Below are 27,040 nucleotides of genomic sequence, written 5' to 3' on the forward strand. Positions count from 1 at the left end.
ATATATATATATATATATATATATATATATATATATATATAATAGATATATAAAGGAGAATCTTCAATATGCACAAAATGGACATTCTAGTATTACTCTTAAAGGGAAAGAAATATATTTATGTATCTCTATTTTATAGAAAATTCTCGTTTTTTTTTAAACCCTTTTTGTGATTGGGGGTCATCTCCCCATATTTTTAATTTGGCTTAGATTTTAAGTAGACAATATGATGTCATTCTCTATTCATGTGATTCGAATCTTTCTAGTATTACTTTTTAAAGAAAAAAGAAATTATACATCTATGCACAAAATGGACATTATAGTATTACTTCCTAAAGAAAACAAATAATTTTTTCTCTCTATATTGTAGAAAATTCTCATCCTTTTTCCTTTAAAGCCTTTTGGCGATTGCCGTTCATCTCCCCACATTTTTAGATTAGCTTAGTTCTTAGGTATACTATATGATGCCATCCTCTATGCGTGCGAATGGAATATTTTAAATCACTTTAGGAGTTTGGAATTAAAAAAAAAGAGAGGTGGAAGTAGATTTAAAATTACAATGTCTATGCTTAGAAAGGCAAAAGAGATAAAGCCTCCCCAAGTAACACCTAATTGCTCATATGTCAACTTTCAAATTGACATGCGTCCTCCATTCAAATATTCGGAGACCACTGCTAACTACTCTCTCCAACTTTAGGCATTGGCACTGGCGATAGAAACCAATATTATAAATGGCAATTGGTCCACAACAATTTTTTTGTGACACAATTGCCTTAGCTCATGTCCAACGTCACGTCCAAGTTATAGCAGTGCCCAAATCTGACACTTTCGCAAGGAGATGAGGAAGTATTTTGGAGCTTTTGGGCAGCCAATCAGATGCTCCTTGTATAATACCCTCATTAGGGACTAAACCTAGCTCAGAAAGGTAACCGATGCAGCTAAAATTGGACCAGCCAATCATAATCTGACATATGGCATCGTAGGACTCTAAATTCTAGAGCCCAACTATGATGGGATACAAACTCTTCATTTATAAATTATAATAATAAAAAAAAAGGCTACAAACCCTATATATATATATATATATGACCACGAAGCTACAAACTCTCTATTTACTCTTCTCCTTCGTTTTGCTACCTATTTTGCTCCTAAGAGTCCTAATTTAAGCATTAAAGGCTCCTTAGCCGAAGCAGCTCTGATGACCTCCTTTGCTCTTCTTTTTGTATATAAATTGGCGCTTCGTCTTCCACCACAGCAGATCGATCGATGCCCTCTTTGTCTCCGGTTCACCAAACCAGGTTTTGGCTACAACAACAACCTACATTGTAAATTTGGAATACACTTAATGCACCTTACAATTGTCGCAAACATAGTTGTTAATTTGAACCACATATAACTAACTAACTCTGGTCTACTGACTTCAAGTTTTTAGATTGCTATTAAGAGTTGTAAATATTCTCTACTTTCTCTTTCTAATCCTTCTTCAACTGATTTGCCTATGCATTTTGCAAGATTTTAAATGAACTGAAATATCATAATACTGTTTTGTTTTACCGACTATATCTTCTTCAATTGACAAATTTTGGAGTTGTTCTACAAGATTTTATTTCCCTTGATCTCTCGCATGCAAGAAATGCCATTTATTTCCTTTGCTTTCTTCATCTGAAACTTTATGCGTGGTCCAAGGCACCTGGAATGGCACAATCGTTTTTGTCGAAGACAGGGTGGTTGGCCAACTCGAGAGAGCTGCAGCCAATGAAATGCATGCGGGCATCACTCATCCACATTACAGCTAATAGAACGTAGAAATCCCAGCAGACATGAGAATCATAGAGCATATGCCAAATTTTGGGTCATACGAGCAGGTTCGGGTTGCATCTTTTGTGCGAAAGAATGACTAATATTCTTCCACGACATCAATTGCTAGATTATACCTTATATAGATCTCAAAGCACTCCAAACTCTTTCTTTCATCTGCTTGCACCAGTCTTGCAGCAGATATTGTACGATCCAACAATGCAAATCACGAAAAAAAAAGAATCATTCTTTCACACGAAAGATACAACCCGAACCTCATATGAGTTAGTTATTTGACCAAGGATGCGCCGTGTAATCATAAGGTATATATACTTTTGAGCTGGGGTTAAGCTAAGAAGTTAATTCATGTGTCGATTAGAGGGAGAAACAAGCAATCTGATGCATAGCCAAAGAAAAAACTAAATTTTAAATCATGTGACAATCGGGAAGGTGTAATCTTCTTCTATATTTTTCCCCTTATGAGTCCCCACCAAGATGCTTTTAGTTGCCACTTGGTGGTGTGTTTCCCGTGGCCGGAAGGCTGCCTCACGTCAGGGATGAGGTGCTGTGCGGCCAAAGTAAAAGGTAGACAAATTTGCTCTATCTCTATCATAGCATTCAATAATTTAGCAGCAGCTAAAAGTAGTGGATAGCAAGTCTTTATCAACATTATCTTTTTCAAAACAACATCCAGATTTTTTTTTCTTCATTTTTTTGATTGAAAACAACATCCAGTGTTGCTACATAAGAGATTAAACTCGGTTTTGATGTGATGTATAAGCTAATAAGAGCAATATTGGAGTGTTTATTTTAGGCCAGAATGCCAACGTTGTCCCTGGCGACTTGGTTTACCTCATCACCCTTTGCTATCATGGCTTAATGGTTCATACACTTAAAGCATTTTCCATTCAAGAAACATTCAAATGGAAATCAATGGGAATAACCTTCACAGAGATTTTAGTTTGTCTAAAATATATGTGTATTTACCATTAAAAATTAAGATTATCATTCTGACAAAAAAATACAACAAAAGAAAAAACAAATAAATGAAAAGAACAGATTAAAAAGATCTCGGTGTGGTACTACCAACAGGCAAAGTGGTGCAGGAAAGATCACAGCAAATGCTGACTCAAGTCAATTAACAAGGATCAAACTTACTTGTCAATGACTAAAACAGTTCCATCAAAGTCATGCAAAGTGCAGGATGAGATTAATATACCATATTGATGTGGTGTTTGGATGTGCGTTTAGAGGATCGAGATTCATGAAGCATATATCTTTGTTTCCAAAACTATCCACGTTGATTCATTATAACATAATAAAATTTATCTGTAAATCAAATAATATTTTATTTATGGACCCCAATATTGTTTTTAATATAGAATAGATAGAGAGATCGTAGCTGTATTGCTCTTTGAAGCTTTGATGGTTACCATAACCTAAATGCTGAATGGGAGATGGTTATCATTGCTAGTTTGGTATATTAAGAGAGAAAGCTGCTACATTTCCACTGTAACCACTGCCCTCTGGATGGTGGGTTAGGTTGGTGAAGTCCAATTTGCCTGAATGCAATTGAAACTGGTTAATGCAAAAGATAACCACTCGGGTTGGTTAGACCATATCCTAATTTAAGCAAATGAATAATTCCATAAGGTTATGCCCATATCTACCTAGCTTGAGTCTGTTTAGGCTTGGAGTGTATCAACCTTCTCCTAACCTAGGTCGAGCTCGGGTTAAGGACATGATACCTGCTGCAATGCAAAGCCAGTTTGAATTTTGATGATAGAGTTCCCAAAATGGCTAGCAAAAGGTAATCCATGTAAAGGGTTTCCAGCCAGAACCTAATTTACATGTTGACGATAATAATGTCCGACATAATGTTAACTTCGTTCTGTCTTGAGAAACCTGAACAACATAATCCAGATTGTTTTGGGTAGAAATTTTTTAAGTACAGTAAAATCTTTGGGCTTGATTCTGGGTGCGCAATTTGTCAGTTAAATATTTTTAGACTTTCATCCTCGCAAAACCTGCCTAGGTTTCATTTCTGAATCAAATAATTGCCAGAGTCATCTTTTTAAATAGTTTTATAAAGTACAAATCAAGATATAGCATGAGTACTCTTATACACAGAATCAGGAAAAATATTGCCACCAAAATTTTCTTCATTACCACAAATAAAGTTTAACAAACATAATTATAACCCTTAAGCACAGACCCAATATCCTCAAGCTGAATTACACTAGGTTATTAGGGTACAAATACCAGCCTGAGCCAAAATTTTCAAGACTAAACCTTGCCAAATCCAAGTATAATGCACCCACATCTAACCTGCAGGCTGGACGGAGGGGCCAATCACAGGCTTAGCCCGTCGTACCTCGCATTTCTATTTATTGTTCTACGAGAAGCCTGCTCATTGTAGATGGTAAGCAGCAAGTGTAAAGTAGCACTGTGCTAAATTAATTCCAGTCCCACGTTCAGGCATCCTGAAGGAGCAGTATGGCAGATCAAACAGGCTTGGAGTTCCATATCCACAAGAAGGGCAGAATGTAACTGCCATGCTGTGCCTTTTGGTGGTGTGCGTTGCCATACTTTAGCATCAATGCAAACAACCATGCAGAATTGATGAATTTGCCAGACAAGGATCTGTTTGCCAATCATCTGCATCTATGAAAGAGATTTTACAGCTGCCCTTTTGATGCAGTCGGACGAATTCTAGGCCCTATCATGAAGATATCTAAAGGTCTATAACCTTGTGACAGTTTATCATATAGTTTAAACAAAAAGTCACCTGCATGCCATCAGGTGATAAAGATGCAGACATGTCAGATATAGGTGTTCACGTTCTTTATCTTCTAAGCAAAGATGCTGGCAAAGAACCCTTAAATTTCCTCCTGAAGATATTAAGGAGAGTGCCAACCAGAGGCCAGCTTGTCGTGATGGCAATGTATGCGAGCAACCATATTGATGTTCCAAAACGTCGTGACAGCTGGTTTATGGATCTCTTCATTGGAGCAGTCGCATCGTGGATATTGGAATAACTCTCATTCTCTGCCTTCTCAACTGAAGGGAAAACCTCATGAACAGGATCCGTGCATGCTTCTGTTATTGGTTCTCTTTGGTCAGAAACTGCAGAGTCGTTCTCAGATTTCATGTCATGATTTATCTTATCACCTGGCAAGTCCAGGGTATTGCTGGAACCTGCTCCTTCATTCTTCATTGCAGCAACCATTCCATCTTCCATGATATTTACATATGGGCTCTTATCAATGGACGATTCCAGAGAAGAATGCAAGCCAGGATGTAATGTCTGCATCATACCAAACCCGTAAGTTAGACACTAGAATATCGCAGGAGAAAAGATTAGCATGATTAATATTCTTTTATTATGGTTTAACAATCAAACTCAGCACCTTTTTCTGGCCATGCATGAACGGGCTGCAGTGTAGAACATTAAGAAACTCATGGACAGCTCCCACCCACCTGCAAAGAACAGTGTCATTAAATTTGAAAGCAACCTGAGTAACTGGAATGCAGCAGCTTTTCTCTCTTTTGATGCATCTGCCATCTATTAATATGTTTGAGTAATAACATATTGGTGTGCAGAATACCAATCATCTTACAATTCTTTGAAATCGGCAAAGATCATTCTGTGTACAAGGATATCATGTGTGTCAGAAAAATGATATGTGAGGATCATATACTCACAAAACTATAAAACTTCAAATTTTCATTATTTGTTATGGAATTCAATATGTATTTTATCAGTTTCATTTATTTCAACTTAATGGAGTTGGAATATATATAGATTTCCAGTTGCAAATCGTGTGGTCCAAGTAGCAACTAAACAAATTGCTGAAGTCAGGTTCTGAAATTTTAATCATCTCAGGATTGGAAGTATATCTCTAACATATCCTTCTCATTAAACAATCAAAAATTTTCCACTCATGCAAAAAGGAAAATAAAAGGAAGTTTTGGGGGAGGAGGGAAAGGGGGTTGCTGAAGTACCATAAGCTATGTGCAGTTAGTCCTTTAAAATATGCAAGATGTCCACCCTGAGCTGTTGTTGCCAAAACAATGTTTTTGTTCGCTCTGCACAAATAAATAATCAATCATTCTATCAGGAACAGGAAATGAAATAAATATAAAAAGATGCCTACTTTTACAAGAGCAATGACTGGCTCGTGGTTATACCTGCACTCATCCCAAGGAATTGCCTCCTTTGTACAGACTGGATCATCCAAAGCACTGATGCAAAGCAGTGGCACTGATACATTCCCAACATAATTAGCACTGCTACAGCGGCGATAGTATGTATCCACTGTCTGAATAAATACAATACACTTTAAGTAACTTGTGGGACAGAATCTCAATGGTGAAGTCATTCCAACTTACCTCAAATTTTCCAACAAGGCAAGTGGCATGGTTGTCAAAGTCTCGGACAGAGCGGGACTAACAAAAGCAGAGAGAACAACAAAGAGTTAAATAGCTTTCAAAGAAATAGGCAAAGAATTGAGCAATTTAACCATAGAAGGAACAAGGAAAACTCGAAGAATTGCTCAAGATATTGTTAAATGATGTGATTAATTGAATTGACTCAAAAAACAGGGCAGATTAATGCACAAGGCTCCCATCATTGTAGGGTCTAGGGAGGGTTATATGTATGCAGCCTTTCCCCGGCATGCGGAGAGACTGTTTCAATGTTTTAAACCAGTGACCTCTAGCCACAATGGAACAATCTTACAGTTGCACCAAGGCTGACCTCATTAATTGAAATGATTCATATGAAACAAATTCTCTATATTATGGTTTCATCCACCAAGAATTATGACCTCAACATTGGTTAATGAGAGACACAAATTTTATACATAACTAAACAAATTTGACATAGAACTAAACAAAATCACCATATATACCTGGAAAGTTTTTTCATTAAAAAAAGAAAACACATTAACTTATGATTACCAAGACTCACCTCACTTTTTTTTAAATGACAGGAATCTATTTTACTGCTTTTTTGTTGAAACTTACAAAAAGAATCTTCATCAAAACAGGGGTGCCTCTAACTCACTAAAAAGAATGTGTGCTCGTGAAATCATTGATCCATATTTTTGCATCAGCAATATGCTTCTTAAATGAGTTGCACACGCATGCACATGGACATTTAAAAAAAAGTGAAAAGAAAGATAATTGCCATTAGAGCAATGATGTACTTTGTATCCGTATGTAATCTTGATCAGGAAAACTTCAGAAATTTTTTGATATCAAAGAGGGTCAATCCCCACTGAAGTTAACTGTGTAATTAATATCTGGCAATCATATATGATCTCTCTATTCTAAGAATATTAGTTTCACAGTGAGCTAACCTGTTCCAATTTAATCCCTTCTTCTTTTTCCCTTTTTTTGTTCAAACAGCGTCTTTATGTTTGTATGCTTAAGCTATTCACTATCACTGCTAAATGACATTTTATGATTAAAACCATAATACAAGTTTTATACAAGGTTGACTATGTTCACTAAACTACAAACATTTTAACTAACATTGATGCACTTCATTGATAATCAGACTGATAAATGTCTAACAAACGATACCAGGCATACCATTGATAATCAGACAGACAAATATCTAACCAACATACACGGCATACCTTTCGAATGCCTTCCCAGTTTGCAAGACGAGTTAAGATAGGTTGATGTCTGCGACAGAAAGGTAGAATCAGTTACAAATTTATCAATTAGGCTAAAGAAGCACAATGATGAATGCAATTGGAACATACAATCGAGCATAACCCTTAAGACCAGTTGTAAGAGCTCTGTCATAAAACCGTTGCACAAGCTTGCGAGTAATGAACCTGTCACAAACCTACAAAATGGGCATGATTTGCCAATAATTTCCCCCAACAATAATATTAGCACTTAAAATGAGAAACCATAATGCAGTCTAAACTCTAAACAAAAAAATATTTTAAGATTTTATTTGACTGGAGTTGGCATTTAATACAAAATTAGATTTCATCCAAGATTCGCCATACCAGTGCATACCACCCTATAGCAGGCTTACTGTATTGTATTGATACCAAACCGAGACTCAGAAGATAGGGGGGGGTGTACCGAGTCTCGGTACCCCAAATCAAACTCCTATACCGAGCATACTGACACTATATCAACATGGTTTTGATATGGGGTCCAGTACCGGGATTGCAAACCTCGATTTCATCCAATAATAGGTTAACTGGGAAGTCTGAAATGAATGACATGAATGATCAAAAAACTGTCCTTTCTGAAACAACTTGGAGAGCAAACGCAATTAAGAGGTTTTGAGCCTAACAACATCCCTCCACCACTGACATCTAGGTACAGGACCAGCATCAGCAGACAAAAATACTAGAAAAGTTGCAAGTATAAGCAAAAGATGAGGTAAAAGTAATGATAATAATAAAAGATTATGACTATAACCAGCTGGTCCTAACCATGACAGTCTAATTAGAATCAATCAGTATGCAACAATCAAGAAGTTATCAATACATCACCAATTTTAATATCTCACAGACTGAATCTAAGTTATTTATCTAGTGATTATTTCTAATTCGAGATTAAGATTGTTGAGATGTACATGTGAAAACATCATGTAGTTACCCTTTATGAGTAGATCAAATAGCTGGTCATGACAGTCTAAAATATCATATCCATTCCTCTGGATCTGAACTCATTATGATTCACCAAAACATAAATTCTGTATGGCATTACTTTTCCATATAGTTTGTCAAACTCACAAATTCTAATTAAAGTGGACAACGACTTGCAGTTCAGTAAACCTACATCCATATTTCTAAGTACAAGGATGACAATCATCATTATTATGTCGCATCAACCAAATTGGAACCTCACTAGAACATTCTCTCATTTGCTGTTTCCCAGTGAGACCAAATACCCTTGCTTTCTCATTGGGAAGGTTTTAAATTGTGATCTATATTATATAGATATACCATGCCATGACGCAAGAATTAGAGCTCCATGCATGGCAGTTGGCATGGACCAGCACGTACCATGTCAGTACCAGACTGACATGGAGCAAGTTGCATGCCCATGCATGCCAATACATGCCAAGCACTGGCACAACACAAAATAGGCACCTAGCACTTAGAACCATGCTGCAATATTATCAGAATGGTACAAGGGTGCATATCATGGAGAACAAAAAAGTGCCATTATCTGTTACATTTTTTATATCATAACTTCATTTAAAACTAGTCTTATTGATAAACACCTTTTAATAAGAAATACTCTCAATTCTTGGATTCATATATCTTGAATCAGGTGAATCCATCAAACAAGCCAATTCAATATTAATGTGATAGGTTTTGATCTTTTCTGTATGCATTTTGCAAGTAAATAAGCTTCTGCCACACCTGAAATAAGAAAGTTAGGTAAGCTAAGCTAACTAACCACCAGATCCCAAGGAGAGCAAATAGATGCAGCACCAGCAATAGGCGTATTTTCCCCATCTTCTCCAAGATATTTGACCTAAAATCAGAGATCCAGAAAAAAAAAATAGAAGTATTAAATCTGACCATTTGTTGAATGTAAGAAGCAACCAAATACAGCATTTTGCCAGTCAACATAAATTAGGGAAACATTACTGAATCAAGTAACAAATGATTCCCAAATGCCAAGACCAAACAACCAACAATCAAAAAGCTTGGGCAAATGTCACAGTGGCCATTGGACCTTGGGTGAACAAACAAATGTCCAAGACAATTCAGATGGTTATATAATTTTCAAGTATAGCAAATGTTAGAAAAAGTAAGTATAGCCAATGAATTGAACTTGTGAAAGTGAATTATTAAGGGTACTTGCCAGTGAGTCATAGGACAGCATGCAATGGTAGTACCTAAAGTCATGCATCAAAGATGCCCTTCAAAAAGATCCAAGGACTGTCGATAATTTACAAACTATTAACATTCCATAAATCTTGAAACACAAACAATCCCAAGAGTCTATGCTTCATGTTAATTTCCTGCTAATAGAAATACATACAATGATAGGGAAAAGGGTGGGGTTTGATTGCAGACCAGAATATTGGCGCCAATACTCGTCCCAACAGCAAAAAGAGGAGCCTTTGGATATTCTCGATGAAGATAGTTAACAACTTCTCGAACATCTTCCGTCCATCCAGCATTATAGAAGCAATCAGACTGTCCAATGTGGTATTAAATGTTAAAAGCGACACAAATAACAGAAAAGAGATAGTCTCAACAAAAGTAATTTTGTTCAGGTAGATGTTTGTGGTGTTGACTTGTCGTATTCAACATCTTTTCCTGTAAAGAATTCTTGGAAACACTACATGATACAATTAAATGAGTCTAATCCTGTACAGCAAATAGCACTTGCACTGTGGCTTCACATGTTAAAGACAACATAAGCATACCCGTATCTGCAGATACTACTGCCCATAAACACCCCTCGCCCCAAAAAACCAACCAAAAGCAAAAAAGGGAAAAAAGGAGTGTATTACCTGACTTCACGAAATTTAACTACTAATTTGTTGATATGGAGATTAGCAAAAAGATGTCTTCGCCCACATTTTCCATGTTAATAACCAAAGCCAATCACTGAGCATCACTCAAAAGGATGCAGAATTATTGCTATCTTAGATTCTAGTCTTTGGAACAAATGCCAAAATGGAGTTGTTTGCTGATGAATCTAGAGTTCAAATTCATATCAAATACAAATCATAACAAATCTATCATAGTCACTGAAAAACAATAGATGGGATTCTCTTGCACTCACTGAAAAACTTAGTTACCAGAAGTGGGGGGCTGCAGAACAATATTCTGGTTTGGGTGAATGGAGAAGTGGGCCTCTTTTTTAAAAAATATAAGGAAGCAGGCGTGCTTATGAGTTTCCAGGGAGATTCAGAAGCAAATGCAACACCCTAAGCGGAAGATTCCTACAACTAAGAGCATCCTTCATCTTTGTTTTCGCCTGACATCCTCAAAGGGACCCTTTCTTCAGCTCTTGCTACCAAGGAAAGTCATATATGCATTGGAATTAGGAGTTATGTCTCCCTAATATGCATGCATTAGGAGAAAAAAGGAGTCATCTCTCTAAATTGATCAAAGTCCAAGACTTCTAATTTGTAAAGGTGATGCTCTTCTTGAGAAAATGATTTTAATAATCTCGCCTTTTGATTCATGGACTATGAGTATTAATTTCCATTGCTAAATTTTATATATGCTCGAAAAACAAAACATTTTCCTTCAAAACTTGATTGACTAATCAGTCCTAATCTGCATATTAGTCTACAACATATAAAGATTAGAAATTAGTAGAATGTAATACCACACTAATCTTTATTGCATTAGAATTTTTCTTCATTTACAAAAGGATTAAAAAATACCAAAGACATCTTCAAAACATGTTACAAAACCTTTAAAGAAGGTGAGCTAGTAAGCACTGTCAATGGCCATGATTCATATGGAAAATAGATAGAGCAAATGACATAAGCATCATGTGTTAATTTAGTTGCCTCAGATATAAAAATCAATATTCCTTTGATCAGTAGAAATCTATCATCTCTAGATGCAGAATCAGTTTGTTCTGCTACTCATGATTGTCATGGAACTTGACTCAAGATGCAACTCATACGTCAGTGCAGCAAGTTTGCATTTGCTTGGCATCAATAAATGGCATGTATAGCCATATTATAACATCTTTTTTATAATTGGTAAAGAGAAAAAAGATAAATATAAAAAAATCCGAATTCCAAGGCACTCCTCTACGAGCCACCTATCATCAGAAAAGGTAGGCATCCATGCGATACCACAGAATCACATTCCATCCCAAGTCATCATCATCCTCTTGTACCAGATGCACATCCAAGATCAACTCAAAAGAAGATGACAGTAATGGCCGATTAAAGGGGGAAAAAAGAAGTAGATCTTACTGTCAGGGAGATGCCAGCCAGGCCTCGATGGTTGCTAACAACAACATTCCATCCCTCTTTTGCTATTGCATGGGCAAAATGTTTTACATACTGCAATGCAAATCTATGTTAACATAATAAGCAACTGAAACAACTTTTCAAACAGCTTTTCTAGCACAAAGAAAAAGGTTTCATTCAATATTGCACCTTTGATACACATTCAATTTTGAAATAAATTGACAGGCAGTTCCTGTTTACTGCAGAATCATATACTCATGACTATCATCATCTATGCAAACACGCATGTCTCACAACTTTTATATGTATAGTTGTTCTGTCAAATAATGGATAAAAAGGGCTCTTTCAGAATTGCTATTGAACAAGGAGGTTTTTCATCTTTTGGACTTTTCCACTTTCCATTAATTTGTACAAACCAAATGTAAAGATTGATTCTCTACTTTTATATTTTCAAATGGCTGCCTTCACTTTTCAGGATAGATCAAGGAAATCCTGTAAAGATTAAGACAAAGTGCATTGATAAATGCTTGCAAATATTATAGAACTTATGCCTTATGGTAATACAAGATAATCAATTTGATACAGAATAAACAGAGTCTGGATTAGATTAAACATCAACATCATAAAAGGCTCTAAAACATTTTCTGCATTTAGAAAAATAAACAATATAGTCTCATGCTATAAGATTTTTAGGAGTCTTGAACTTCCCCATTATTCAACTGCATTTGTTAAGAAATGGTTTGATAGAATGATTGGTTCTCAAGCAAGTTCTTTGTGACAAACAGAATTTGGTTTCACTTTTGCCCAATAGTAATCTTGCAAGTCTGCAAATAATGACTATCCTACTCAATCAAGTTCCTACTTTCTATATCTTATGTTGTAGAGTTCTAGAAGCAACAAACTATTAGCCTCTTCAGTCAGCACTTAGGACAAAATAAAATAAGAATCTTACCGCAGAAAGAGAATCGCTAGTCAGTCCAGGGACCACAACTACAATAGGTGTTATATCATCTTTAGGAATGATCCTGGAGGTATCAGTAAAACCTCCTGCAACTGTAAAAACCAACATAGTTAGTAACATATACAAACTTTAACCTTGTAATCTGATGTTTTTAAGAAATTATGTTAGTTTTCCCTTTCTTCTTCCTTTCTGTGCAAAAGTACAAAGAATTCAAACATCAAAGTCTTAAGACTTAAGCAGCACAAATTCATTATATATCAGAAATACCTAAAGTAACTCCAAATTTTTGAGCATGGACTTTGTTGTATGGCTATTAGAAACTCAAGGTAACAAGAAATGAGAGTCAAAGCCGAAGGCATCCTATTCTGCACATCTTGGTGAAGGCCAGCATGACATAATTTGATCAAGAATCATCTTGATCATATTGCTATAGTTATAAACCAGCACTAAGAAATAGAGTGATGGAGAAACTTATTAAGATGGCATGGTCATGTGTGAAGAACCATGAGACACCCTGACAAACATACTCAAGCTCGAGTGGAAGGACCGTAAGAAAAAAGTGGCACTAATTACACCCAATAGAAGTTGTGAGAAAGTACTGGCAAATGGTGTAAAAGAACATAACACTTTGTAGAAATAGATCATCAAGAAAGATTTGCAAATCCAACCCCGAATAGGACTGGGGCTTATTCAGAATGATTGCAGATATCAAAGAGGCCATTAGACTCTATATTTAAGCAGAATGAAACAACACAAAATTGGAATTCAGGATGAACAGATAATATTTTACTTGAAAGTACAAAATTTCATTCAAGACATGTCATGGCCAGAGTGAAGACATGTCATCTAGAATGAAGCTAGAGGAGCAAATGTTGAATCTGCAACAATCCACTATAAGGAACGACACTTCCTTTCATTTAATAACAGAAAACAATCCACCACACCAAAGGTCCAACAGAATCCAGTAAAATGATTAATTATATTTGATTATCTTCCGGTTTAGGAAAAGGCAAAAATGGGGGCAAAGTCAATCTAACCGCTTTGTATGAATAATATTTACAGAACATTCAGTAAGACTGCCACAATCTATAATCCTAGCCAAAGAAAGCAGAGGTAGGAAATATGTTCTCTCTGTCTGTCTGTCTGTCTGTCTATCCGTGAATCTAAGTAAGAGGAAGCCTAGCCAAAACCAATGTAAGGGCAGGATCAAACCCATGTCACTGGTATCCAGCACCCTATGAATTTACCAACTCAGCCAGCTGGAACCCTACTGGATACAATTATAATAGCTTGAACATTGAAAGTTTAGCAAACACACATTGCATGTTAACTAAAGTAAAGTGGAAAAAAAAGGTATGTAAATACAAAGGTTACCAGTAGAGATAAGATGAACAGGGTTGCTTATATCACTCCTTGATTTATGTAGCCAATAGGCTTGCCTAATCATGGGGAAGTACAGGTTCAATGGTCTAAATAATACCTATTTAATAGCATCATGATTGTAATAAATTAGCCACACAATGTCAACAACATTGAACAGTAAGCATCACCTGATGCTCCTAAAAAATGAGAGCTTTTAGAGCTTACCATCAGAAGGAAACAACCAATCTAAAGCAATAGTTCCACCATCATATACAGAGAATAACTGCCTGAAATGCAATAGAACACATTAATTACAGAAAAACAAGAGTTTTCATAATTTATAACAATGAAGAGCAACCTGTATATAAAACATAAACAACTTGCAATTTAGCACTATTATCATTAATAAGTAAAGAGACACATGGATATAAAAAGATGGTTAGGCTCAAATAATAGAGAGAACAAGGTTAAACTTTCTCTTAAGGCCAATTATATATTACTAACAGCTTGAACTAATTGCTTGGAGAAGCTTAAGTGGTTCCTTCCCAAATTTAAAAAAAAAAAAAATCTAACTGCAAATCATGGTGGGAAAATCTACCTTTAAGATTTAACTAGCTAATGAATTGGTAATGGAAATAGAATGCAATTAAGATAAGACGCATACAAATTGACAACATAAAACCTAGAGACCATTGTCTTTCATTTTTTGGCCCAGATATTTCATGAAAGTCTGTCCAAGGTTCACTAATGAAATACAGACATGAAGAAACAGATATTGTATATTAGCTTTCTTTTCTGGGCAGTTCTTAAGAAATATTTTTGTGCTGCCTTGATAATTTATATATGTCATCACTTATATTCATAGTTTCTCTTAGTAACATAATGAAGCATACCTAAAAGTACTAAGAAATGCCCCAAGTTAATCAAGACATACAAAAATTAAGTAGGATAAAATAATGGAAATTCTTATTTTAAATAGAAGAGAAGAATACCCACAAAATAGTCTTCATGATTGTTGTGGGTATTATGAAATTTCTCCACCTTATACACCATAATTTAATTGAGCAATGCATGGAAAAGGTGATAATAGTTAGTGCAAGACTGTCTAACACAAATAAAACTAAAAGAAAAATGGAAAAGGGTAAGTAGTGCAACAAATAGAAAAGACATGAAAGCTAACAAATTTCAAGCCTTCCTTAGCAACCCATGCAGTAAAAATACCCTACGAGTTATTGAAAATTTTCAAAACTTTCACGATTCTTTCCTTGGCCAGATGATTTTTCAAGTTATTATTGGATAACTGAACTGATCAAAAATATTTAATTATTCATGAACCATTCAGCTTACTATTGTATGACATTCATAACTAATCAACTAGCAGTAAATGTTTCCCAAAAAAATGACGCCCTTTTTTGTTGATGGTGATGCTGGTGGTACAATTGTTTGTTGCTGTTAATATTCTTACATGCTTCTCTTAATTGTATAAATATACCAGTGTCATCTCTTTCTCTTTCAATTTATAGTCATCCAAATTCTTTTTTGAATTTTTTTGTTATATTTTCTATGTTTTCCCTTAGTACGAATCTTTAAGCCCAGCTGTTGGTCTAACACATATAACTTGTGACCATGATAGCAACTTTTCACCACCTCTCACCATCCAATCAAACTCACCTAAGCCTTTTTCCATCAAATATGGAGAACTTCTCACTATTCCTCATCGTGCAATCATCATCACCCAAGCCCTTTCCCATCAAATATAAGGAACCCTGCACCATTCCCAACATCTAGTCATCATCATCTAAGCCTTTCCCATCAACAATGAGTAATCCTTCACCATCCCCTAGATACAAAGGCGGTTCAAGATGACATTCTTTTTCAGGTCAGTCCTGGTGTACAGATAGTCATCTATATGGACAAAGATCAAACAGTTCTGACACTTGGCTAGTAGCTGAGCCAATGCCAATTTCAACATTCATTACCAGAGACATACAAAGACAGAGTAATACGCATGTATCAGGAAGCAATGCCGCAGTGCAGAAAGAAGGCAAGAAAGCAGAATCTGCAAAGCCGAATAAACCCAAATTTGTTCATAAATATTCACTTATAGTCCGTAGAAAGAAGCATCAGATTCGAACAAAAAGGCCACAAAGAAGACAGAAAGGGACAAAAAGGAGAAACCATCGACGCTTTCCACTTCAAGGAAGTTAGCTTTATATTGAAACCCACGCCAACATAGCATTCACAGAACCAATAGCAAATAGGTACGAATTAAATCTTGAACAGATACTACCACTGACCTTCTGTAGTTAAAAACCGGAGGATTCCCGAAGAAATTCAGAAACGCAGTCTGGAAATGGGGGCTCGCGAGCCACGGTGTGGCCAAGTACCTGCACAAAAACCCATCAAACCACCATTAACCGATCCAAAAATAATCCCATCACAAAGAAATCAAGATCAAAGAATCCGATTCCACCTTCCGTGAAGGATCCGACACTTGGAGACGACCCCCTCGTAGATCTTGGACGCCGGGTCGAAAGTAAGGCTCACCGGACCGCCCCTGCACCCACGAATGAGGTCGCCGACGAGGTGACACTCGATGAAGTTGTAGAGGAAAACTACGAGGAGGATGAGGCCGGCCAAGAGGTAGTGGGACGTCGGCACCATCGCCGCGGCCCGGAGGAGGAGCTCCGCGGCGGAAAGCTCCTCGACGGCGATCGAGCACGCCATGGTTTCCGGCGATGGGGAGCGCTGAATTCCTAGATCGATTAGGATTTGGGGATCGGGGACGAAGCGAGAAGAGAGGAGAGCGGAGTACAAGAGGGAGACGGCGATTTCTTTCAAGCGTTAGCCTCGCCCCGGAGGCTCGTCTTTCTCGTAGTTAATTCTTATTTTATTAGTATTCTTTGTTAGATGACTAAAAAGCGCATGCATTTCACGCGATGGATGGCGTGCACGAAAAAGAAACGCTCGAGCGTTTCGATCCGACTACGTGGCAATATCTGGGCCTCGGAATCATTAGGACATCTTGGGTCCCATCTGGAGTTGCAAATAAAATAGTGCCACGTGGAGATGTTGTCCCAAATGGGGGACTTTTATAGAGAGAGGACGAATACGGTTAGATGCGTTTGGTCTGACGATGGCTGATGAGTTGGCCAACGAATTTGAGGCCGAGGGGGAGGTAAGCTGTGCGGATTCCACGTGTTGGTTTGCACGCTCCACAAAGGGTGGCGTGTTGGGTGTTTGTCCGGGCAAAAAATAATTTAAGACTTTATTTTTTACAAATCTCTCTTCATATCACTTTTATTATATTAAAAAAAAGTAAGAGCGTTTAATCTATTTAATAGTCAAATTAAAAAAATCTAATTTATAAAAAAATAAAATCAGAAAAAGAGATAGAGTCCCACCATCTTCTGAGGTCCAAGAAAAGTCACATTTGATTGAAAAAGAAGAAAAGAAAGGTAATTTTAATACTTTATTTGATTTCAAAGGATAGAATTAAAAAGATTCTTTGATTTCAAAATTATCATAACATTATTTGTGGTATAGATAATACTTTTTGTTACCGATTTGTATATTAAGCTATAAAATTGTATTTTTTTTTTTTTGCATAAAGAGAGTATTGGATTAAACACCTAAATAGAGAAGAAAAATTTGTTAGTTGATATATTAGAATGGATTTTTATGATGAAGAGCGTCGTGGAGAGCTACATGCCTCATTCTTTTCACTCTTCCTAACCTTGATATCTTCATCTCTAACCTCGATATCGATGAATCTAAAAGAATTGCCCCATCGCTATGTTACCTTCGCTATTGCCCTCATCGACCCGATGTCTTTGCTCCTTCCTCCACTCCAACAACTCTCTTATTATTTCTTACATCACTTTCACTTGTTGCATGTCTTGCTCCTGACCAGAGGCCAACACATGCAAGTAGACCCACAGCAATCAACAACTAGGTTGGGCCGAACTTATTTTAAACTTGAGAGTATTTGCTCACTTTACAGCCCTAACCATGAGCCTAGGTTGGAGTTTGCAATGAGACATCAACAGCGTAATGGCCCAAACCTCTTCGGCCTAGTGGCCCAACCCAAAGAGGTTAGGCCCACTAATGTTCAATGAGGTTTCTCTCCGATTTTGTCAGACTTCGGGAGTCTGAAATGATCCTTTCACCAGCCGGGTAAGGCCGGAATCTCTTCTATATAGAGTTTTCTCCTTCTCCTCTACTGAATCGATCAAATCCTTCGAAGCGAGCGAGAAAGAATCACCGGTGTTGGATAAATGTTAAATGGGTTGTCTTTGCACAGGAAAAAGAAGGAAATCTTTATTGTACAACTAAAACTAAAATGAATCTTATAAAGTACTTTTGGATAAATGGGAAAGCTCAACCAAAAGGTTGTATTTTGGAAAAATTATATAAACATTCTTTTCTTCATGCTTGTATGACATACATGATTTATTTCACCGCAAAAATAAGCTCCACTTGCTTAAAAGCAAAAAATATTTAGCGTGCAAATATATCTAAAGTTAATTATTATTTTTTTGTCAAAACAGGCGATTCATACAATTCTAGTACGAACACATCCAAAAAGATTAAAAGACAGTAAATTCCGGTGGGCTCTAAACAGCTCCCTCTTTCCGACCCATAAGGCATCTCCAGACTCCAGAGTGATTGGCTACATACGAGGCCACCCAGTTTGCAGCCCTATTAGTCTCTTGATATTCATGTTTAGCTTGGACAACATTAATAGACTTTCATTGGTACCTTTTTTTTTACAACAAAATAAATTTGATCTATACCATTCAACTAGAGGGGGTAAAAACCAAAATTTAAGTTCAAAATTGCTTCAGTAGGTTATTAATTTCCATCTTTTTTTTCTATCTGAGGTTGCAAAAATCCTTCCTAAACAAACATCAAGTCATGCCTTCTTCCTAACGTTCTCTTTTTCGAAAAGTCCTTCCTAATGATTTTAATTAGTCAGGAAAATCAAAATGGGAACGAGATAACTACTTCTCCATGAGTAATTAATTACTCGGCATAAGCCCATAAACTAACCAAAAATTCTGTTCACACAAAGTAAAACCAGATTTTCTAATGAAGAAGATGACCGACAGGATATCCATTAAATAAAAGATTACATTCTCGTGCATGCGATCACTGATAGCCATTAAACTTGATATAGAGAGGACTTGTGACAAGATACACTGGAATTATAACAAGACTATGCTTTTCCATTTTAACTTCCTTTCAAGGTGGATTTTTGTTGGAACATGGATTGCATAAAAAGACCTGTCCTATGCTGTCCTCTCCTATTCCTTTGTTTTCATCCTCCCTCGTTCTGCATCTAGTCTGCCCACTCTCCCTTTATTTGTTCATTTTTTGGGACAGACATGCTCTCTAGATCTCCTGAGGAAGAAGTGGAAGAGAGAGAAATATATGTATATAATACAAGCTTCAACATTCACAGATCTTAATGTAAGGCCAGACAAAAAGATTGTGAAGATTTTAGAAGATCTTCTAATACGGCGAAATACTTGTGTTCCCCTCTTTTCTGCTAAACATATTGTTTCCACTGGTTTAAAGTGCATTAACCTCCTGCTCAAACTCATGGAAGCTGCATCATTTATCCTGCCTGGAGTGTAACAATCCAAGACCTCACCCAAAAAGATTAGCGGGAAGGTAATTTTTTGGACTCCTAAGTCCTGCATAACTACCTAAGATCTTTTCAACGAATAACCGAACACATGCCTGCACGGGTTCTCGCATACTCTCCCGTTCAAGCTCTGATGTCCTCGTTAAGTTAAGAGTTTAATTCCATTCCAATCTAATCACAAGCACTACGATCAACTCGTGGTCAGCCTCCATAAACCCATGCTGCAGTGTCCCTTAGTCCACATAGGCTATGAGCCGAGTTCGCTTTGATATCCTTAATACGTTTCAGCTAGCCATTTTGGATGAGGTCTTGTGTTGTTACAAATGATATCAAAGTGGACCCGGTCCATAATCTATATGGACTAGGGGACACTGCAACACGGATTCATTGGGGCTTATCACGGGCCAATTGTGATGCTTATGATTAGATTTAGATGGATTTGAACCTTAATCTGACGAGGACGCCGAGGCTTAAACGGAGGAAGTATGTGAGAACTCATGCGGGCATGTATTTAATTCCATATCGGTTATTCACTAAATAGATCTTGAGTACTTATACAAGATCAAAAAAACTCAAATAATACCTTCTAGCTAATTATTTTAGATTAGGTTCTGGCTTGTTACATGGAGAGTTTAATTTTGTCGTACACATATAACAAACAAAATCAATAGTTCATCTAAACAATAATATGCATTACAGATGCTTAATACCAAATGGTCAACAAACCCAACCCAAACTCAAATTAATGAGATAGCCATATTCTATATAGTGCTTCTACTAAGCATTAGTTTTAATTGTGAGCTTAATTACTCCTGTGAGGATAGCATCATGCTAAGTTGTCCCAATGATTGGTTGCAGAGCCAGAGTGAGAGAGAGAGAGAGAAGGGTACTTGTGAGAGGAGTCATGTCCTTGTCATGCTAGTTAAGCCTCTAGAAGCTTGTGCCTTCAGGAAGAGCATGCAAGTAGACAGGAAGCGGCCCCACAAGCCGACCGAGGCCCTACCAACTAGCCAAAGTCTTGAACATCACTATTTTAATGTGTCTGAAAGGAAAGCAAACCAATAAAAGCAGAACAATGTATGACCGGCCGGACGTCAATGTCCCCGGAAGATAGCTTTGTTCCAGAAACAAGTGCAAGCGTGGATAGAAAGATGGATCCTTAAGATCTCTTTTGTCAAGCCTCAGCCTATGGCTAGAATCCTAGATCTAGTTAAATATTCTTAAGGTTTCGTGTGCTTATACCCGACTAACTTGGACTTCTGACTGAGGCTTGTTAGAAAGTGAAGACTAGCTACTTAATAGAAGCTTTTTAGTTGCTTTATAGCAAATTCAAACGTTTCTCTAGGCTGCTAAACTTAATGCTGGTGCTTCAAATGCAATGACCTGAATGCACCGACAAGTTTGGTTGTGTGTTTAATCCTGGAACATAGATGGACATAGTGAGCCGCGCATTTGCATCGCTGCCATGTGAATCAATGTAGATTTTTCTGAGTTTTGGCAAAGTCGATATAGAAGTGCGAAAATGGCTCGCATTTGTTTGAAAGTTATATACTTGTGGTGTCAATTTGAAATTCTAGATCCACGCTAACTTCAACATCTAGTTCATATTCGTAGCAATGATAGATGTTCTAAGCATGAATAGTGTTGATGGATCAAACTATGCGGCGCATGCATGTCATACGCACGATAATCTTTAATTACATGTGTTGAGTATAGGTCTCGTTAATCAGCCTACACTCCTGAATTCCTCGACCTCTGCTTTGTTTTAAGCCTTTTGATGGAACATCCCTAACTTTTCTTTGGGAATTGCAGGAACAAGATCATGCGCACTAAGGTGACATAAAGAGAAAAATGTATGCTAATATTAGTTCTATGTGCACTAATCTTGGCTACCCTAATAATATTGATACTATGATGGCGCTATAAGTTGCCAAGTGAACTGCTTGCATAATATGGAAAGTAGAGCTGTAAGCAAATTGAATCAAGTGAAGCTCTAGGCTGCTAAAGTTAATGCACAGAGATGGTATCACTCCACATAGTTCCAGAAATAATGATGCACATAATGGAAGTTGGTGACTGGACAGGATGTAAGAACTTAACTGGATACTTTCTATAAAGTATGAGGATATATATATATATATATATATTGTAATTGCAATACTTGGAAGATACGAATGTTTCTGCAAATGAAAAAAAAAAGATAGGGACAGTTATGCAAGAAAACCACTTGTATTGGTATACTAGCTAAAGTTTTTTTTTTTTCAGGCATTTTGCAGAGAACTCACCATTATATATGAAAATACTAAACAGATATGGTGGGTTTCGATTCACCATCATTGTTCTTGGAGCAACTACCTACCTAGGAGCTGATGGAAAAGTGTTAGCTCTACAATATTCTGCAGTTATCTTGGAACCTAAGTTAGTTAATTACCATGCCAAGGCCTAATGATCATATCTATTTAGTATTTTCCTAACTATTTGAGTTAGCATTTCTATCATCTATAGTCATTTGTCCTTAAGTTTTTTCTCTGCTTGTAAGTGCATTGAGTCCCAAAACAACCTATTTAGCCATACTTGACCAAACTCAAGTTAAAACTCATGGGAAACCACATAGGCAGCACCTAACACTCCTTGTAAAGATTGCAAAGTTTCAATCCACTGGATAGGAGTAAGGTCACAACTGAAGTACAGTGTCCAGTGGTCTGTCTTGAAAACAACTCAAAGCCTATCTAAGAAATGAGGAGGAAAAAAGCAGCATATATACTAATCTCATGCATTGGACAAGTTGGAAGTTAATTTAGTTATTAGGCCTAAGGATAAAACAAAACAAGGACACATGACATGTCATCATAATATGGGCTACCCTCCAAAGAGAAATCAGGATGTTAGACTGCCCCAACAGCCAGTTTAACTTTGGCCAGTGGCCCCATATTAGGTCATTGTCCAACAATTTTTTTGTGCCTACCAAGACTTGACATAATTTTAATGAGTTTATGGTAAGTGGTCCATCAAGGGGAACCAACTTTCCTTACAAAGGTTTGCTAAAAAAACCCTTCCTTTATAAGAAAAGATGGTGAGCTTTTGTTTTGTCCTTGCGTACATGAATCATTAATACACCCTTATGGTGTAAATGTGTCTTTGTTTCCAAGTCATTGAAGCTTATCCTTCCTTTTGCCAAAGCTAGAAAAAAGGAAGCAGGATTTACGGTGAGAAACGATCTTATGATTCTTATCATAATTGGCCAACCAGAAATTGATTCACTGTGGATAGAGTACATAAGACTTGATTTCTAACTTTCATTTTTAGTTATATAGATATGAGCCTCAAATGACCAAGTAATTTGGGTGATCAAAAGCCTCGTTATTTTGAGGGAAGGTTATCCAACACTTTGACAGTTTTTATCATAGAGAGATCGTTAATGAACTTCAAATTTGTTAGGTGAATACTTAAAACTGTTTTAATAATTTGATCTCCATGCATAGAATAACTCATTTGACTTCAAGCACTGGATGAATTCAATATATACATAGACAATTAATGTACATAGGCATCAAAAAGACAGGGATTCTTTGCATGGATTTAAATTTTAGGAGCAATTCATATGCGAAGAGCAGAAAATAAGAGGCAAAAGAAACCATGAATGTATATATTATGCTAAGCTTAGAAGGAATCATGGAGGGCTGTATCAAATTATAAAGAAAAAAAATCCATCCCTTAGCCAGGTCATGCCTTCTAAATTCATCAACCCATTTTCCTTCCTCCCAAATTAGACCATGACATCAATGCAAAGATACACAGCACATAGTCCTCTCCGATTGAGGCTTGGTAGTATGAACCACGGACTTCGAATAAACTTACTTATGAAAAATAAGAAAATATTTGTATATAATATGAAATATCGAGTTGCATCAATCAACTTTGTTTTCGAGACCAAACTTATTTTGAACTTGTTTATAGCTTTTACAAGGTAAATAGATTGCTTAATTAAGAGTCATACTTATATATCAATTAACTAATTTTGAATAAATGTTAATCGATCTTGTCATGATTAACTTTAGTGTTTTATGAGATCAAGGACAAGGGAGTCCTCTCAAAATTAGGGGTGAGGAGGAGACTTCAACCTATGTCACCAATATCAACATGTAATAATTTCATCAATTGAGCCATGCATAATGCATCATGATTCATGACCTCCTTAGGATTTAGGGTTTCGGATTTACCGATTTAGGTGACAAACATGTACTAGCACAAAAATGAATAATTGTGTGATACAAGATATCAAAAGGGAGGCAGACCGTCCACGTGGCAGTAGGTAGAAAGCAACAAGTGGCATTGGGTGGTCCAATGGCTGGCTCCTCCAAGACCTAACGTCCATTCTAAGTAGAAAGTCTTGCAGCATAATATAACGGTGGTAAAGGAAACGGGGAGGTGGTGGCTTGAGAATTCCTTGTTGTCCCGCCGTCCAAATCCCCGTTTCTCCTCTCAGCCGGCCTTTCCATCTCCCTTTGGCCACCCCACGCGCACTTGATGGCTACTAACCTCCTCTCCTTTTCAATACATTCCCCCAACATTGTTTATCTCTCCTTCCATCTCCTTCGCATTTGTGTATATAAGCCTCCCTCCCCTACCACTTATTCTAATATCCTCTCCAAGTACTAAACAAGTCCCACTTCCACCAATCTCATCTCATTCTCATCTCTCCCTCCCTCTCTCTCTCGAGCACTGTAAGTGTTTTCCACAACTTGTAATCTGATGCATATAATATTTGGGTTGTTGCACTAGGATTGCAGACTTCTCTTCCTATGTTCTATACTGAAGTAGTTTGTAGAGCTGGAGCTAGTGTGCATATGTTTTTCATGGATGCTAAGTTAGATAACCTACTTACAGAGTTTTCTCTTTCTTCTTAATGTTAAGAGATCAACCAAACCTTGCTGAGCGTATGGATTTCCATAACACTTCAGGTGCAGCAGGATTTGTTGCCTTCTCCCCTGTGCAGAGAAATCCTACTGTGCCGGCTGATGTTATTAAGGTCCAAAATATGGACTATGATTCTTCTTTCATCTTTCTTCTCTGATTTTAAATGGCCGAAATCTTTCTTGGAATTGGAATGTATTTTTAGGCTAATGCAGCATATCGACATTGTATATATTCACCATTGTTAGTGCCCCTTAGCTTTTAGGTGCGTGGGGGGGTTGGTGGATGTGAAAGCACCCCAAACCATGGAGTGCACTCAAAGAAACGTAGACATGCTTCAGCCTTAAAGTCAATTGTTTCGTCTACTTTCCGTCGAAGTATTTTATATGGTGTCCAAAAGGATTTTTGAAAGATGCTACCAAAGACTACAAGTAGAAATTTAGTAGAGAGGAGGGGGAAAAATGTAAATATCAATTGTTGGGATAATATATCGCCAGTTATATATCTTGATAATGCTTGAAAACACGGTGCAATTGGGTCGTTTTCTCATGAGTGCTTCTAAATTCTTTGTTGATCTCTAGGATCTTCTTGTAGGTCTAAAGGGCTTCAGGGCCCACTTTATGACCTTACTTCCTCTAACTTGCGGATGTTAGCATTTTTTTTTCTTCAGGTGAACTAGCAATGGAGTTGGAGTCTTGTGTCCCGCCAGGCTTCAGATTCCATCCAACAGAGGAAGAACTTGTGGGGTATTATCTTGCAAGGAAGGTTGCTTCACAAAAGATTGATATAGAGGTTATTCGAGACGTCGATCTGTACCGAATGGAGCCATGGGATCTCCAAGGTTGGTGGTAATCTGGAAAAATATATGTATATATATATATATCATGATTTTCCTAATACTCTTTTATGATTGGTATTTCTTGTGCATTTAATAGTTGGATTCAAGTATGGTGACGAAGAACAAGCGGAGTGGTACTTCTTCAGCTATAAAGATAGAAAGTACCCAAGTGGAACACGTACCAATAGAGCCACTGCTGCTGGATTTTGGAAGGCAACTGGTCGAGACAAGCCAGTACTTTCAAAGTCTAGAGTTATAGGGATGAGGAAGACACTAGTGTTCTATAAAGGACGCGCTCCAAATGGGAGAAAAACTGATTGGATCATGCATGAGTATCGTCTTCAATCAACCGAACATGGACCGATTCAGGCAAGTAATCTTTTTTTTTTTTTTTTCCTGGTATCATGAGCATATAGCCATCTAATATCAACATGGATTTTAAATTCATGTCAGCTTTATTTTTTTGAATTGATTTCTAAAAAATTAAGATTTATGTAACATGTCTCTTGAAAGCTTCTTCAAATTGTTGGCCCAGCATTAATTGTTCGATGATTGTCTCTTTGAATCTTCCATATATTTCACTAAGAAACAAGGCATCATCATGAATGAAGACTATGAATCTATTCCCACAAGTCTCACTGAATTTTGAAAGTCTGAATTGCAGGAAGAAGGATGGGTTGTATGCCGAGCATTTAGAAAACCGAGTCCCAATCAAAGGCAGTGCTTCAACAATTATGATCCTACATACTACAACAACAATATTCTTGATGCACAGTATGGACTAGAATCACTTGTAAATGTTACTAGGCCAACGCGTTTCATGGAATCCTATCCGGGAGGCAATCTCCAAGAACAACCTACTGGGTGTGTGGGGGAATCAAAGAACACTCTCCTCAACCATGTTCTTGAGCTTCCACAGCTAGATAGTCCAAGCTTATCGACAAGTTTATCCACCAAAGAATGCTTTGAGCCGAATGTCGCGAGTGATGAAGAGCATGCGGTCAAGAGAAGCGACTGCGAGGGGCAACTAATCGATTGGAAGTTCTTGGACAAGTTGCTCTCGTCGCAGTTAAATGAAGCAGCTTCTTCAAGTATGCCGGTTGTTCCAGTGAATTATGATGGAGGTGCTCAAAGCCAAGGTGATCATTTCCTTGAGCTGTTTGATAGCTCGTAGTGGGGTGACTCTCTTTATTTCAATGGTTATTGTGCTAATAACATGCGGTGGCAAGGTCAAGAGCCGCTTGATTTGTAACTATTATGACATTTCGAGTACTGAGCAAGTAGTGAAGAACTAATCTCAGGTTGTGTGGAACTTTCTTAGGGTGAATCTTCTGTGCATTATTGTAAGCTGTGCTTCTTATGCCTAATGCCATCGTGTTCTTTTTACCTCTTGCAGGGTATTTGGCTCATAAACCACCATTAGATAACTACTGTCTTCTAAAAGTTAAGTCTTTCATATGAGATTGTGGGAGAATTTCATTTATATAGCGGTAAAGAGAAAGGATTATATCCAATACCCCATTGATCAAATAGAATAAATGACTAAAAATATTGAACTGATCAAGATTTGATTAATTA

General features: G+C 37.1%; 2 protein-coding genes across 3 annotated transcripts; one reads left to right on the forward strand and one right to left on the reverse strand.

Moving 5' to 3' along the window:
- Window positions 1-3,941: 3,941 nt before the first annotated feature.
- On the reverse strand, window positions 3,942-16,947 carry LOC103702664 (uncharacterized). Its single transcript, XM_008785182.6, has 14 exons — window positions 16,534-16,947; window positions 16,358-16,447; window positions 14,286-14,347; window positions 12,690-12,790; window positions 11,741-11,830; window positions 9,867-9,989; window positions 9,241-9,318; window positions 7,572-7,657; window positions 7,443-7,491; window positions 6,190-6,246; window positions 5,989-6,119; window positions 5,803-5,886; window positions 5,208-5,277; window positions 3,942-5,104 (listed from the first exon to the last, which is right to left on the reverse strand). Exons 1-14 carry the CDS (start codon window positions 16,785-16,787, stop codon window positions 4,643-4,645), a joined length of 1,737 nt encoding a protein of 578 aa, XP_008783404.2. The 5' UTR covers window positions 16,788-16,947; the 3' UTR covers window positions 3,942-4,642.
- A 7,322-nt stretch (window positions 16,948-24,269) lies between these two features.
- LOC103702666 (NAC domain-containing protein 30-like) lies at window positions 24,270-26,789 on the forward strand. Of its 2 annotated transcripts, none has more exons than XM_088715062.2 (4): window positions 24,270-24,434; window positions 25,278-25,465; window positions 25,560-25,835; window positions 26,131-26,789. In XM_088715062.2, exons 2-4 carry the CDS (start codon window positions 25,306-25,308, stop codon window positions 26,634-26,636), a joined length of 942 nt encoding a protein of 313 aa, XP_088571188.1. In that variant the 5' UTR covers window positions 24,270-24,434; window positions 25,278-25,305; the 3' UTR covers window positions 26,637-26,789. The 2 variants fall into 2 exon arrangements, with proteins under 2 accessions (XP_088571188.1, XP_088571189.1); XM_088715063.2 differs by having other exon boundaries at window positions 24,284-24,434; window positions 25,295-25,465.
- The last annotated feature ends 251 nt before the right edge of the window (window positions 26,790-27,040 follow it).

The sequence above is a fragment of the Phoenix dactylifera genome, chromosome 2 (assembly GCF_051530095.1).
Source record: "Phoenix dactylifera cultivar Ajwa chromosome 2, Ajwa_hap1_PhDact_Kaust_v1.1, whole genome shotgun sequence".
Lineage (NCBI taxonomy): Eukaryota > Viridiplantae > Streptophyta > Magnoliopsida > Arecales > Arecaceae > Phoenix > Phoenix dactylifera.

Excerpts from the sequence above, each read along its gene's own strand:
- LOC103702666 (XM_088715062.2), top strand. The coding sequence starts at position 25,306 with ATGGAGTTGGAGTCTTGTGTCCCGCCAGGCTTCAGATTCCATCCAACA. Across the intron at positions 25,466-25,559 it reads GGAGCCATGGGATCTCCAAG|TTGGATTCAAGTATGGTGAC; the intron begins GTTGGTGGTAAT and ends TGCATTTAATAG. Across the intron at positions 25,836-26,130 it reads ACATGGACCGATTCAGGCAA|AAGGATGGGTTGTATGCCGA; the intron begins GTAATCTTTTTT and ends AATTGCAGGAAG.
- LOC103702664 (XM_008785182.6), bottom strand. The coding sequence starts at position 16,787 with ATGGCGTGCTCGATCGCCGTCGAGGAGCTTTCCGCCGCGGAGCTCCTC. Across the intron at positions 16,448-16,533 it reads TGTCGGATCCTTCACGGAAG|GTACTTGGCCACACCGTGGC; the intron begins GTGGAATCGGAT and ends GTTTTTGTGCAG. Across the intron at positions 11,831-12,689 it reads CTAGCGATTCTCTTTCTGCG|TATGTAAAACATTTTGCCCA; the intron begins GTAAGATTCTTA and ends TTTGCATTGCAG.